This window comes from Polyergus mexicanus, unplaced genomic scaffold (assembly GCF_030449975.1).
Source record: "Polyergus mexicanus isolate NDT 795.1 unplaced genomic scaffold, iyPolMexi1.0 SCAF_11, whole genome shotgun sequence".
NCBI lineage: Eukaryota > Metazoa > Arthropoda > Insecta > Hymenoptera > Formicidae > Polyergus > Polyergus mexicanus.
This window is the reverse complement of record NW_027223331.1, coordinates 4,899,363-4,915,357: the sequence shown is the minus strand read 5'-3', so window position 1 is coordinate 4,915,357 and position 15,995 is coordinate 4,899,363. Positions and strand designations below refer to the sequence as shown.

The 15,995-nt window shown below is 35.2% G+C and overlaps 1 protein-coding gene across 4 annotated transcripts in view; it reads right to left on the bottom strand.

The window, feature by feature from the left end:
• Positions 1–517: 517 nt before the first annotated feature.
• Positions 518–15,995, bottom strand: part of LOC138937924 (cyclic GMP-AMP phosphodiesterase SMPDL3A) — a 96,704-nt gene continuing 81,226 nt past the window's right edge. The window contains exons 7-11 of one of the 4 annotated variants that reach the window (XM_070304622.1): positions 10,144–10,324; positions 9,017–9,126; positions 8,675–8,850; positions 6,407–6,552; positions 518–1,421 (exon numbers count right to left, since the gene is read on the bottom strand). In XM_070304622.1, coding sequence (XP_070160723.1) covers positions 1,330–1,421; positions 6,407–6,552; positions 8,675–8,850; positions 9,017–9,126; positions 10,144–10,324 — 705 coding nt within the window. In that variant the 3' untranslated portion in view covers positions 518–1,329. The remainder of the gene's footprint in view (positions 1,422–6,406; positions 6,553–8,674; positions 8,851–9,016; positions 9,127–10,143; positions 10,325–15,995) is intronic. The other 3 variants (XM_070304621.1, XM_070304620.1, XM_070304623.1) reach the window with 3 other exon arrangements.

Sequence of the window (15,995 nt, the reverse complement as noted above, 5' to 3'; positions counted from 1 at the left end):
AAGCAGTGGTATCAACGCAGAGTACTAGAAAGTTTTCGACAAACGATCTGTTCATTAAAGACTTAAAAATATTTTCCAAAATGTCTTTAATTTGCAATCAGTAGTGAGCTTAAAAAAAAAAATTACCAGTTGTTAGCGACACGCCAATACTCTTTTATCCGAATAAATTCAATCTTCCCATAACATTCGGATATTTTGGATAAATACAAATACTAGATAAGACTGAAGTGCTCGGATATATTCGAATTATTCAAGAGAGAAAGAGAGAGAGAGAGAGAGGAGGGGAATATGAAAAAGGGGAGGAAGATTATGAAATTTTATACTATTTATTCGGACAATAAGAGCTCGTCGGATTTTGCAATAGTTACTTTTAAGAAGATTGAAAAATTTATATAAAATATAGATAAAAAGAAAAATAGATAAGTTTAATTAAAAAAAAAAAAAAAAATAGATTCTTGATTAAAAATTTGAAACCAATTTAGAAAAGATTTCGTGAGTAAAAGAAAGAGACACATTTTCTTTATTTATTCTTATATAATTTAGAAACTATCATTTTATACATACCCGAGTATATTATAATTGTAAAAACATCGGCTGAAAATTCCTCAAAATACCTGTTACCAACATATTCTGTTATTAAAAACATTTAATATGGAACATTAATTAGAGAATACTATTCTCGATGCATTTAGTATAATGAAAGCGTTCTTGCTTACGTTTTTCGCGTATTCCAATTTTTTATGCGTATTATACTAATATACGAATTATCCAAATTATCCGAATTATGTCCAAATAACTTGGAATTATATATATACTTTGAATAATCGAATTACGCGAATTACACAGACATTTCGATCTCCGAATCGATTTACGGCGACGTGCGTCTGAACATTCTGGATATATCCGAGTACTTTTTTATCCGGGATCCTCTCGGATTTTACAACCTCACTTGAAAACGGCTCGTCGCGTACAGCCGACAAACGTATGCAACACGAAAACACGACGGAACGAAAGCGCGCCTGAACAATCTCGATGGCGCGACAAGGAGAAGACGGAGACACGACAGAGATATAGACAAAGTAGATGACACATCGGGCGACGTTGGCGCCGGGTATCGCTAGAGATGCGTTCGCCGCGTTAACTCGGATGGCCGAGGCCACCTCCTAGACCGATCCGATCCGATCGGCCCGATCGATGGTGTATCCCGACCGGATTCTGCCGGGGAGAGTAGACGCGGAGATCGTCGTGGGAGAGCCGACGCACGGGGCGTAGCCCCCGGGATTCTCTCGTCCCGCTTATCCTACCGGTCGTTCAGGATCTCGGCGCAGATCAGCATTGACAGCAGATGCAACGCCAAGTAGGGACGTACGGTGGAGTGTGCCGTGGACGCCAGTGCGTAAGCGTAGGACGAATAGCATTCCCTGCGAGCGTAATACATACACATGCATATACAGAATATTATGTATAATGAAAACTTTAACACAGTGTGTCGGCATTATTTTAGTCAGGGTGTCTACTCAAATTCTGTAAAAAATTTCCCTGCGAATTCCCTGATCATCCAAGTATTTTTCTTTAAAATTCCAGATAAAGGGAATACTTTAAACATTTTTTGGTGCTATTTCTTAAGATAAGTTTTTTTATTGTACGCGTTTTCTAAGGCTTTTCATTTGTACGAAGGAAAAACACAAAGCCATTTAAGTCTCAAGTGTTAGATTTACAAATATATCGAAAATATTACTAAAATTATTACTAAAAATAAAAATAAAAAATATGTATTGCATATTTAATATTTTCTTAAGGTATTGAATATGTATAAACAGAAATAGATGTATATTTATAATATATTTTAAATACATAATTCACAACATGGTTTATTGGCGGAATGTTTACTGCTTACAGTATAAGAGTAATATCAAATTATCAGAGAGAATTTTTTCCAAAATTTCTCAACAAAATCCCATAAAAATTCCCTGATTTTTCCAGATATAAAAAAAATTCTCTGAAAATTCCAGGTTTTCCATATTTTTTTCAGAGAGTAGACACCCTATTTTTCACGTAAAAAAAAAAATGCCATCTGGCTTGTCGGCTCGAACCACCAAAGTAACGATCGCGAGGAGAAGATAGTTTCACAGACGCGATGATCGTTTTGTGTGCTTTGGAAGCGTACGCGTTTATGTACAGCTATAACAGATGGGATCCAAGTTTCGGCTTGTCGTCGAATCTTGTCGCGAGTCTCCGAAGCTTCCCGCCGACCTCGGGAAGTTTCGGGACAAACTGACTAGGTAACTCGGGGCAGGATGCCAATCTCGATATTGCCTTCCTGCTATCTTCTCGCGCGATGTGTCGATTGAGAGAAAAAAAAAAAGAAGAATATTTCTTTATTCCGTCGATAACACATATTTACTTGGTCGCAGCATTGTGCGTTTTTACAATATTATTTTTGCAAGCGGTCAGTTACAAGGAGTTACAACCACGTCTCGCTAATACGAAATTGCTCGCAACTTCGAAGCATCAACGCGCTAAACCAGACTCTCAGCTGAGAATTCTCTAAAATCTTTGAGACTCCTCCAAGACTTTGCGAGATTACATGACGCTTTCAAACTACGAGGGCTTTTACGGTGCTTAATTTACGAAGAAGACGTCCCGCCGTCTTTTCGAATATTGAAAAGTGCAGTAATCCCTCTCTATCCGTCTTTCTGTTTATCTATCTTCGCGCCGACATTTATCTAGTCTTTTATTGACTTGATTCACAATTTTAAACGGTCGAGAAGTCTTTTAAGAATTAACCTTCATATTTATTCGTTTTTAATATGTCAGATTTTAAACAGCATTTCGGGAAATCATGTTAATTGTTAATAAGCGTATGTAAAAAATTGTTGTATAATTTGAACTAATATAGGGTGTCTACCCAAAACTTGTAAAAAAATTCTCTGATTTTTCAGATAATTTGTTCAAAATTCTAGGTAAAATTAAAGAATTTTTAGATGAAACTTATTAAAATAAGTTTTTTTTTCTATGCGTATTCTAATGCTTTTCACTCACACAAAGGAAAAATAAACAACTTAAATTTTAAAAATTAAATTTTAAAATGTACTAAAAAGAACTGAATGACTTTTGTAAGATAAGTATTTTTCATTTGCATAATATTTTCATTTTCTATCATTAATTGTAAGAAATACAATAAAAAATGTCAGTATTGTCTATTCAATATTTTTTGCTATGACAATGAATATATAATCAAAGAGAGAAAGATATATATTTATAATATATTTGAAACATATATAATTCACGATCATTGGACAATCAGATTGCCGATGCTTGCAAAATAAAAACAAAATAATCAGAGAGAATTTTTGAAAAAATTCCCTGACATTGAATAAAATTCCATGAGAATTCCTTGATTTTTCAAGGTAAAAACAAAATCCTTAAGAATTTCAGATTTTCTAGGGTTTTCCAGGGAATAGACACTCTGTAATATATATATATAATTTTTGTGACAGCATAGGGCTTTTCTAAATTGACAATGAATATATAATTAAAGAGAGAAAGATATATATTTATAATATATTTGAAACATATATAATTCACGATCATTGGACAATCAGATTGCCGATGCTTGCAAAATAAAAACAAAATAATCAGAGAGAATTTTTGAAAAAATTCCCTGACATTGAATAAAATTCCATGAGAATTCCTTGATTTTTCAAGGTAAAAACAAAATCCTTAAGAATTTCAGATTTTCTAGGGTTTTCCAGGGAATAGACACTCTGTAATATATGTATATAATTTTTGTGACAGCATAGGGCTTTTCTAAATTGACAATGAATATATAATTAAAGAGAGAAAGATATATATTTATAATATATTTGAAACATATATAATTCACGATCATTGGCCAATCAGATTGCCGATGCTTGCAAAATAAAAACAAAATAATCAGAGAGAATTTTTGAAAAAATTCCCTGACATTGAATAAAATTCCATGAGAATTCCTTGATTTTTCAAGGTAAAAACAAAATCCTTAAGAATTTCAGATTTTCTAGGGTTTTCCAGGGAGTAGACACTCTGTAATATATGTATATAATTTTTGTGACAGTATAGGGCTTTTCTAAATTGACGATGAATATATAATTAAAGAGAGAAAGATATATATTTATAATATATTTGAAACATATATAATTCACGATCATTGGACAATCAGATTGCCGATGCTTGCAAAATAAAAACAAAATAATCAGAGAGAATTTTTGAAAAAATTCCCTGACATTGAATAAAATTCCATGAGAATTCCTTGATTTTTCAAGGTAAAAACAAAATCCTTAAGAATTTCAGATTTTCTAGGGTTTTCCAGGGAATAGACACTCTGTAATATATATATATAATTTTTGTGACAGCATAGGGCTTTTCTAAATTGACAATGAATATATAATTAAAGAGAGAAAGATATATATTTATAATATATTTGAAACATATATAATTCACGATCATTGGACAATCAGATTGCCGATGCTTGCAAAATAAAAACAAAATAATCAGAGAGAATTTTTGAAAAAATTCCCTGACATTGAATAAAATTCCATGAGAATTCCTTGATTTTTCAAGGTAAAAACAAAATCCTTAAGAATTTCAGATTTTCTAGGGTTTTCCAGGGAATAGACACTCTGTAATATATGTATATAATTTTTGTGACAGCATAGGGCTTTTCTAAATTGACAATGAATATATAATTAAAGAGAGAAAGATATATATTTATAATATATTTGAAACATATATAATTCACGATCATTGGCCAATCAGATTGCCGATGCTTGCAAAATAAAAACAAAATAATCAGAGAGAATTTTTGAAAAAATTCCCTGACATTGAATAAAATTCCATGAGAATTCCTTGATTTTTCAAGGTAAAAACAAAATCCTTAAGAATTTCAGATTTTCTAGGGTTTTCCAGGGAGTAGACACTCTGTAATATATGTATATAATTTTTGTGACAGTATAGGGCTTTTCTAAATTGACGATGAATATATAATTAAAGAGAGAAAGATATATATTTATAATATATTTGAAACATATATAATTCACGATCATTGGCCAATCAGATTGCCGATGTTTGCAAAATAAAAACAAAATAATCAGAGAGAATTTTTGAAAAGATTCCCTGACATTGAATAAAATTCCATGAGAATTCCTTGATTTTTCAAGGTAAAAACAAAATCCTTAAGAATTTCAGATTTTCTAGGGTTTTCCAGGGAATAGACACTCTGTAATATATGTATATAATTTTTGTGACAGCATAGGGCTTTTCTAAATTGACAATGAATATATAATTAAAGAGAGAAAGATATATATTTATAATATATTTGAAACATATATAATTCACGATCATTGGCCAATCAGATTGCCGATGCTTGCAAAATAAAAACAAAATAATCAGAGAGAATTTTTGAAAAAATTCCCTGACATTGAATAAAATTCCATGAGAATTCCTTGATTTTTCAAGGTAAAAACAAAATCCTTAAGAATTTCAGATTTTCTAGGGTTTTCCAGGGAATAGACACTTTGTAATATATGTATATAATTTTTGTGACAGTATAGGACTTTTCTAAATTCCCTTTAATAAATAATAGATTATATCTATACGACTATTATCAGTTAGGCTCGCAATTATTTAAAAAGTGCTTGTTTAAGCAATGTAATTAATTTATATAAGAGACAGTTAAAATATTCTTTAGTTATTTCTAAAATTACACGGTTATACTATATAAAATATTATATCGAATTTATTACGTTAATAATCTACGAAATGAAAAAATTTCAAAGCATACGACTTCCATAAGCAAATCACTCTCATCGCCAATATTTTCCACATCTTCCCCTTGCTTCCATTTCGTAACAGTATTATTACATGAGCGGTGCAATGCGCGCAATGTACTTTGATCTAATTGGTATTCGCTTCACGTATACGCAACCAATTAACGACAAATTCTCGACAGATTCCAAGTTCGTGAGGGTGTGCGTTATCCAAGTAGTTGATGAATCCCTACTTGCGTTTTCGACGGAACAGAGAGACAGAGAGAGAGAGAGAGAGAGAGAGAGAGAAGTGACCGAATTTAAAATTTTTGCGGTAACGGTTCGTAAGAGAACTCGTTATCAATATTAAATTTATTCGTGATTATTAAAATTAAACAAGATTGCATATCAAATGAAAAGAAAAATCAACATTAGTGATTAATATCCTTTGAATATGAAACGTTTACCGAGGAAAATTACATAGAACTCAATTTTCTTCGCAGGAGAAGCTCTGCATCTCTTTCATGAAGCAAGTTTACCGATGTCACGAACATATCTTTGCGACTATACAATTTTTAATTATCGAAACGCGCTTTATCGAGTTACAAGGCGTGGCGTACTTGCAAAGACGTACTTGTAAGAGTTGGGATTGAGCCTGGTTACGGTGCAGTAATGATGCAGCGCACAGACTCCGTTGAGAGGACCGCCGCAGCCCCAGATTTGCTCCACCTCGCGCGGCAGCGTGACCGTGTTGGCCCCGTAATACCTGCAGGACAGAGAGAACGTACATACACATATACACGCATACACATGCGCATGATGCGTCGTACAAATATACGGCGAGGCGTTGCGCGAGGAAAGATAATGTATACATGTATATCGCGAGACAGAGCTTGTGCATTAGGTGGACTGGTCGCAAAATTACCCGGGACTGTCATTAGCATTGTAATGGTGCGCGTCTGTCTCGAAAAGGGTGAAACAGTTATCACAATGTGTCGCACCGGATAGGGCCCGAATATTATCGCGAGAGTAACGTGTACGCCGGGAATTACAATATTAATCTCGCGTCGATATCTCGCGTCGATATCACGCGCCATTGTATTAGCGTAGGGAACACCCGCCGGAAAAGTTTTTCTATCGCGGCCGACAATTAAACGAAATTATTATCTAACGGTAATAATATAAGCGATCGCGCAAGACACACAAACACGTCTGGTTGACTCAAGATCGCGATTAGCCAAGCGATATGAATGATATTTTTAGACGAGCGTTATCCGTTTTTATTGGATTTTATTGATAATCCGGAGAAAAAGAAAAGAAACGTCAGCGACACGAAACACGTGGCTTAAGGATGTACTGGCTATACAATCCCAGACAAAAGTTACTTCAATTTAAAATTGATGAAAAACTATGCTTTTGTAGATTAAGATATGTACCATATGTACTTGTATCGTGTAAAGGACTTAAATAATGTCAGTTAATACGATTTTGGCACTACAAATGAATATATTTGCACATTTTGCAAATTTTACGATCGTCGGCAAAAAACTTTTGGACGTGAATTTCACCTGAAACCAACTGTAAGAAACGGAAAAACGTTGCGTATATTAGTAATACTTAATTTATTTTAATATTGTCATCTTCGGAATTTTGCATTGTTTTTTCATTAATAACTCGATAACAAGTTAGTGAATCGATATCAACTTTTTTTAGAAAGTTGTTCAATATTTTACTATTAACGTTTCAGAATTTTGACAGTGATGCAGGGTGTCTATTCCCTAAGAAAAATCCCGAAAATCAGGAATTCTCAGGGATTTCGTTTTTACCTTAAAAAATCAAGGAATTCTCATGGAATTTTATTCAAACTCAGCGAATAGTTTCAAAAATTCTCTCTTTGGTCATTTTGTTCTTATATTGCAAGCCTACATATACAGCCTTGACATATATTACAGTGTCTACTCCCTGGAAAATCCTAGAAAACTTAAAATTCTTAGGGATTTTGTTTTTACCTTGAAAAATCAAGGAATTCTCATGAAATTTTATTCTTGAAGTGAGGGAGTTTTTTCAAAAGTTCTCTCTGATTATTTTATTTTTATATTGCAAGCATCGGCAATCTGATTGGCCAATGATCGTGAATTATGTTTCAAATATATCAGGTTGAACGGAAAGTTTGTTCTGTTTCTTGCTAACAGATGAAAACCGAAAAAATGGCATGAACTTTCCATTCAACCCGATATTATAAATATATATATCTTTCTTTCTTTGATTATATATGTTCATTGTCATAGTAAAAAATACTGAATACACAATACTGAGTATACATTTTTTATTGTAATTCTTACAATTAATGATAAAAAATGAAAATATTATGCAAATGAAAAATGTTTATCTGACAAAAATCATTCAGTTCTTTTCAGTACATTTTTAAATTTAATATTTAAAATTTAAATGGTTTATTTATATGCATGAAAATTAGAATACGCACACAAAGGAGAACTTATTTTTAAAAATTCCATCTAAAAATTCTCTGGTTTTACCTGGAATTTTCAAAAAATTAGTGAATTTTTTTACAAGCTTTAGATAGACACCCTATAATGCTTCCTTATAATTTCGTTTATATAAGTGGGAATATATATATATATGCAAAATTAAATAACTCGTGAATCGGTTAGGAAATCGTTTTCAAGTTTTACACACATGTCCAGATAATAAATAGAAACTATTAAATTTTTAGGATATTGTCAATGTTAGAATCTTAGCATCGGTACATCCTTAAGGCATAATCGGGGCCAGTAATCAGGAATATGGAATACTATAACGGTTTTAGAGATATGTTACGCGAGCCCAGATCAAAGCCAAATCGATCCGTCTCATTGCGCGCCACGTACCTAACGAAAGCGTAATCGTTGGATTGCGTAAATCGATCCGCCAGATCGTGAAGAGTGATGGCCGATATCTCCTGCAGCTCATAATATTCGAGCAGCGAGTACTCGATCATCCAGTTTGCTTTGCCATTTGAATTTGCCTCGGGCAGATTAAGATAGTACTGCGTGTAATCCAGAATCTGCGTCGCATATAACACATACACAGACACACATAATATATGTATATTATACATATATAAACTTTATTCTACATTTCTGCACCCCTTTCAAATCGACACGTCTCGCAAAGAGACCGTTATATTATTATCGAAAATGTATGTGTACGTCTTTCCTACCGCCACGTACCTGTCCGGTATTAGTTTCAAACTTGTACAATCGCAAGCCCGGATTGTTGGGCCCTCCGACGGCGCTGGGAGTTACACTGGGAGCCATCATTATCCAGGATACGGGCTGACCTGTACAGTATCGTTTTGCAGAATAATTAATGGCGCTGTGAATATTAATAACGTTTGAAAGCAAAAGCTGATAAAGCGATAGCAATGCGCAGGATGCGAGAATCAACGATAAAAAAATTGAAATAATTGATGGATTAAATCACATTTATTTGACTCGGCAATAAAATAATCGCATTTTGTGAAAAAACTTTTCTGTCCATAAATTCTTTCGGAAAGTTTTTTTTTCTTTTTTTTTTGGACATGTGATTAATATTTCACGCGCAAAATATTCTTCTCGTCAAAATCTAGATATTCAGCTTTATTTTAATTCGTATTAGGTGTACAACTTTGCTTCCGCCGTTCTTTTTCCGAAATTCGAGGCTTTATTGTAAAAAACTGGTTATACATTTATGAGGCGTTTTGAAATTGCTTGTTGAGTCACTCCCAATAATCGTGCCAATTCTTTTTGACTTTGACTCGAGTCTTCATTAAGTAATGCCTCCAATTCTGCATCTTCGAAAACCTTCTCTCTTCCACAGCTATGCCGGTCTTCGACGTGAAAATCACCGTTCTTGAAGCGTTGAAACCACTCACGACACGTTCTTTCACTAATAGCGGCTTCACCATAAGTATTTGAGAGCATTCGATGAGCCTCAGCCGCAGATTTCTTCATATTGAAGCAGAAAATTAAAACTTCCCGCAAATGACGAGAATTTAGCTCGTAAACTGACGTTTTCAATCGAGAATAACTTTATGATGCAGATACAAATCGACTAATGTTTCTATGGGGTTATGTTGACAGATGCCCAAGTTTATTGCATGACGTCTATGATCTATTTATTTCGACCACTACTTACCGCTAAAGCCATCTATAGGAAACCGGCGGAAGCAAAGTTGTACACCTAATATTTTTTTCAGACGCAGATCTTTTTAAAAGAATCTCGATATCAATAAAAATGCGCATTTTTGTTGGGGAAACGATCTTATTTGAAAACTGATACGTTTATTTTAGATGTAAATTTTTATTCTATATTTTACCCATGTCGTTGTAAATTACGCGGAACGTGTCCGAATGCCAATGACCAAAGAACTGTCCTCGGATGATGTCCGAATAGAGTCGCACTATCTGAAGGTACTTGATGTTATGCCTCTCGTGGAGGGTCGCGGCGCCGATTTCATGGTCATCCACTCCCGGCGGCGTGTGGCCAACTATGTACACCTGACCGTTACAGGATAGAATAGGGAATGAGCATCGGACATCGATATTTGGAAAATCTACATAGTTAGCTCCACGTTCGGCCATCAATTCTGCTTTAATATCCATTCATGTGAACTCAATGTTTCTTCCGATACTATTGATATTTTCCGCCTCGTGTACATTAACCTCTGATACCGCTATTGCTCGACACGGAGATATTTTCGATTCAATATATAAGTATAAAACCTAAATATAGCATAAAATTGGAAGATCTCTTTTGTAAATTATAAATCTATCAAGATTCTTCTGATGAGATTCAATAAAGAAATACTTTTATACAATTCCAAGTTTTTATAGCATCGATTTAATCACAAATGCTTAAAAAATATTTTTGCAACCCGTTACATTTTAATGTGTTTATTATTAATACCCTGAAAAGGATATACTCAATCCAAATAAATTCTTTTATAAAAGCGATTTAATAAAAACTTACATATACTAAGTTTATATAAAATCCTTTTTACGCTTTTATTTGCATATAAAAGAAAATTATTTTTTATTTTTATTATCTGTAAAAAAAAAACACTTTTTAACTTTCGGCTGCCTGTTTCGAAAAAACACAGGTTTTTTTTTTTATTTTAATAAATAATTTCTTATCTTCAAATAAAAATTTTTTTATATTAAAATAATTTTATATTTAAATAATTGATTTTAAAATTTATAATTTTTATTACATGTAAATAATAATTTATTTATTATAACATAGCATTCTTGGAAACAAAGTATTTATTTATTTAAGTAAAAAAAAACTCGATATTAATAAAATATATTTATTTGCTTAAAGAAAATTATTTTATTTTTAATGTAATAATATCCAATTTCAAAATGCATACTTTGACCAAGGTATGAAAAGCGTCTGTTAAACTAGCGTCTTGTCATGTAACAGTACTACCGAGAATCTCAAAATCTCGTATATCTAAATTTTCTTGAACAGATACTGTCGCCTCGCCTGTTCTAAATGGCGATGCATTCAAATGCATTAAAGTACAAGTATCTTTCTCTATTACAAGTTATTGATATTGGTATCTGAAGATAGTTGAAATGTTGTTTCAGATAAACCCGTTCCATATTTTTATGATCGAGGAGTGCAGACTAGGTTTGCACTGCTCTGACCATAAAACTAAATCAGTTTGATCAATATTTCTGAGTAAAGGGAAATATTTCGCAGATGGTTAATAATCCTATTTCCAACTTATGAAATCTATATATAATTCTTGTACAGCGTGGAATAAAAAAAAAAGACAAATACATAATTTTGTTTGTTATCTTGTATTGCGTGCAAGTCATTTTTTATTGTGAAAAGATAAAAATGGAAAACAAATATATTATACCCACTTAAATATTAAGTACATACGTTATATTTGTACAATATACAATATTAAATACTTGAATATAAACTCTAAAATTATATATATTTTCATTAATAAACTTGTATCGACTAAAAAATCTAGAATTGCCAATATTATAAATGCACAGACAGCAAAAAAAACGATATAATTTATATAGAGACCACGACGAGGGAAAGCATATCGGGAACCTGATGTTAAATATCGGCGGATCTCGTCCGATGGTCGCAGCCAAAGAGCGGAAGCATTCTCATTCAACAGCGACCCTTAGTTATGTCGCGTGACTGCTCCCCGGCTAAACGGACGCTTCGAAGTGAATCACGTACGCGGCTACGCAATGTGTCTCTCGGGACGCAGGAAGTCTCGTTAGCGTCGGCAAACCGGCCAGTTGAGGATGGTTGCACATACATACATACGTACATTGCACGTTCGATCATGGTATCCGTCGCGACGAAGGAAGGGTTTGGACACGAAGGACCAGATATCTAATCGGACACGTACGCGAAATTAGTCCCACCGGTTCGAAACGCAAATTGATGTTGGCGCCAAAAGAAGAACTTTGATTGAAAAACCAAAGATACCTTTAATTATCAAGGGAAAATATACATACATGTATAAGCCTCAGAAAAATGATCGGGAACTATGCTAACTAACGATTGTTTTGATCAATAAAACTTATTTATCTGTATAATATCTGTATCCTTTTTTTATTTTGTAATTATTATAGACAGATCTGTCTAATGTAAACTATCTTAGACGTTCAATGAAGCCAACGCTATAAGAATAGATAAAAATGTCAATTGTATTATCGATGATTGAAGAAACTATTAATATGACAAACATGAACTGACATGTATCTGTGTGATCGATATTGGCTCGAAGTAAGTCAACCACTCCCATAGGACCGTAGGACATTTCAAGCGCGAGATAGTGGATGTGTGGATAAAACAAAACTCGTTAAGTGGATAACGGTGGAAAGGAAAATAGAGAGAGAAAAAGAGAGATACGTTTTTCATTTTCGCGAAAGGTGGATCCTTTTTTGTTGAATCGAGCCATGGGGAGAGAAGGCAGTCTTCTCCAAAATGATGGTCAAAACTTGTGCGGTTGAACATGAGAGTGACGCGTCCGGAATTATATGTGACGGGAAATAAACGCGAGTAAACGCAAAAATGCGCTCTCTTTCTCTCTCTCTCTTTTTCTCCCTTGTTCGCGGAAGGGAAAAGGAGGTCGCAATCGATTAAGAAATATCGCGCGAAAAGCGCGGGCGGAAGTTCGATTTGAAATTGCCGCCGAGGACCTTTTGCCGAAGGTGCGGGAGAGAATCACGGGTTGCCATTCAACGGAGGCGCACAATTGGAGAACGAATTGGGCACAATGGCTCGCTGATTGGTCAGTTTTGCCGCTGACGCTCTTAAACGGCTCGTAATTTCTAATCGCATTATCCAGCCTGACGTTCAAAAACGATCGATCGATACGTCTCCTCCTCTTCGAGCAACCAAACGCTCGTCCCAAACGCGATATCGCTCGTTTTCTACCGGAATGCGAGGCTCGAGAAGCCCGCTCGGACAGTTTGCGAAGCAGCAGTGAACCAGCCGGATTATATCTGTCCACGGAAAATCGGATTTCTATCTCTCGGACCTCGACCTCTCCTCCCTTTCGCGTCGGTGTCTCTCTGCGCGCTCTTTTTATTCGGGCGTACGTAAGAACGTACAAGATTTTCCGAGAATTCTTCCGGAAATCCCTCGAGAGAGCGTGTCGATCGAGCGGGTATCGAGATAGAGGAGAAGGGGAAAGAGAAACAGAGTGATAGGAGAAGAAGAATTATTGCCGGGTTATCAGAATCGCGGGAGCAACGAGCCATGCTCGCTATATTTTCCGATTGTTATTACCCTACTGGTCATTTCATCGCTTTGAAGAGTACCTATCGTGCGACGGCTATTTTGCTTCCACGCTCCTTGAATCGCACTAAGAGCTCTTTGAGCGAGAGATGAAGAGAGTAAAAGAGAGAGAGAGAGAGAGAGAGGGAAAGAGAAAGATATATGGAGAAAGAGAGGGAAGCTTTAGGAGTCCCCTGAGAGCTAGTAGAATATCGCGAATGGTTATCGGGCAGAAAATACAGCTGTTTTATCGGAACTGGTCACATGATGCGTTATTGTGATCGTCTTCCTATTTTCGTCGATCTTATTTCTCCTTAAAAGTTTACAGCTTCTTAAAACTTGTGAACAAGAGATAATTGCATAATCAAGGATCGGCGCTTTAAAAATAACGCAGATTTTTTTGGGGGGATAATAATACAATCAAATCTCCTTATTCGCAGGAGATAATCTCCGCCAAAATGCCACGAATATAGGGGGAGCGCGAATATGGCATGGTAAAATGTATAAAAGTATAGGGAATGCGTTCCAAGAAAATTAAAAATTAAAAAAAAAAGAATGTTATGTATTGAAAAAAGTTTCATTTTAAATTAACGATCAAACGCATAACTAATATTTAATACGATTGCATAATATTTTCTGGGATCCATATTGAAATTGCAACAAATTACTTAAATATTATTAGACACTTGATCGGAAATTGATTTAGAAAACTTGATAATTTTTTTCTTCTTTTTTGTGGCAGAGTTCCCCTGAACTCAAGTTTATATTCGGCCATTGTCCCTTCCATCTTTCTTCTTCTTTTAAAAATCAGACCTCTCTCCATTGAGGGATCAATCTTCATGAAGAATTCACAAAGATAATTTGAAAGTCTTATTCCTTCACTTAAATGTTTCAAGTGCAGTTTTTGTATATAATAGAAGAGAATCATAATAGAATTGAAATTTTGACCGCGAATACGGAATTTTTTGGTCGCCGATAAAAAGAGCGGTTACAAATTTTTACTTCGCTAATAGTGAACCCGCGAATAAAAAGTTTCAACTATAATTATTTAAACACTCCTCTCCGATATCGATTGAGAATTAGATAACAAAGGGTTTAGCCAAATATAGTAAATCTTACGAATAACTCGAGTGGAAATAATAATATGGCCCCGATTAGAAACTGACCAGGCAAACCTTAATTAGTGATCGGGTCCTGATGAGCACACTCGATCAGAACCTGAGATGTTTGGCAACGCAATGCCTCTGTCGAGAACTGATCTCAGGATCTTATCGGGAATCTAATTTATCTAATCGAGATTCTTATCGGGTTATCTCTTTTCGATAGTAAAACTTTATCTTTTTTAAAAGAATGCGAGGTAACATCTGAAATACTTTAATGAAGTTTTATATTCACATTAAGGCATTCCTAAGATGGTCCTTATTAAATTTCGACCAAAATGACTTTGTCAGCTAATAATAATAATTAAAAAAAAAAAAAAAAAAAAAAAAATCTGCCTGCTCATGCCCTATTCGGGCCAATTCTACTCGAGTAGACCCGAAAAAAATCTTATCAGGGCCTTATGGTACATCGGGTATACTTCTACTCGGGAATTTCTGGCCCTTTTTTGGCCGTAGAGAATCAAAAATTTAAAAGCGGAGTTTTATTGCGCGCGAAGTAGTACGGGGAGATACGTTGAAAAATGTACGTCACTCTTCATACACGAATGCCATCCCCCAGCGTTATGCCGGGGGGGTAACAGGGTTGCCTTTTCGAACGTGCGCGTAGGTGAATGCACCGATGGTGTCGTAGATAAACGCGACACCATTCTCTCTCTCTCTCTCTCTCTCTCTCTCTCTCTCTCTCTCTCCCTCTCCCTCTCTTTCTCTTGGCTACATCCGTCCGGTTAATACGATCGGGATCAATGGCGGTGGCGTGCAACGGTTTACATATACGGACGGAGGGTCTCTTCTCTCTCGATCTCGTATATGGAATACCAAGTCCCTCCATAATTTATCGCCGGTCGTGCCATCCCGGTCGCGTGAAGGATCTCCCTCGTGTACGTCGGACTCGTTCTGTACGCCCCCCCGCGGCGTAATCGATAACCGATAACCGACCCCGCGTGATATTCGATAGGTCCCGACTCTTGAAAGACCTCCGTTGGCTTCGCGCAAGCGAGCGAACGATACCGGAACCATCGCGACTCTCGCGAATCTGGCGCGCGCATTAATTGCCCGGCTGATCGAATAGGATAAATCGTCGTCTCGCTACATTGTAACCATGAAGGAAGAATAAGGAGAGTTATCTAGCTAGATTGGAAATGGTCACGAAAAATGTTCCGTATGTGGCCAGGTTTGCCAAATGGAATAACTTGGAACAATTCGTCGCCATCTTGAGTATTCGTACATATATAATGTTATGTTTAATTGT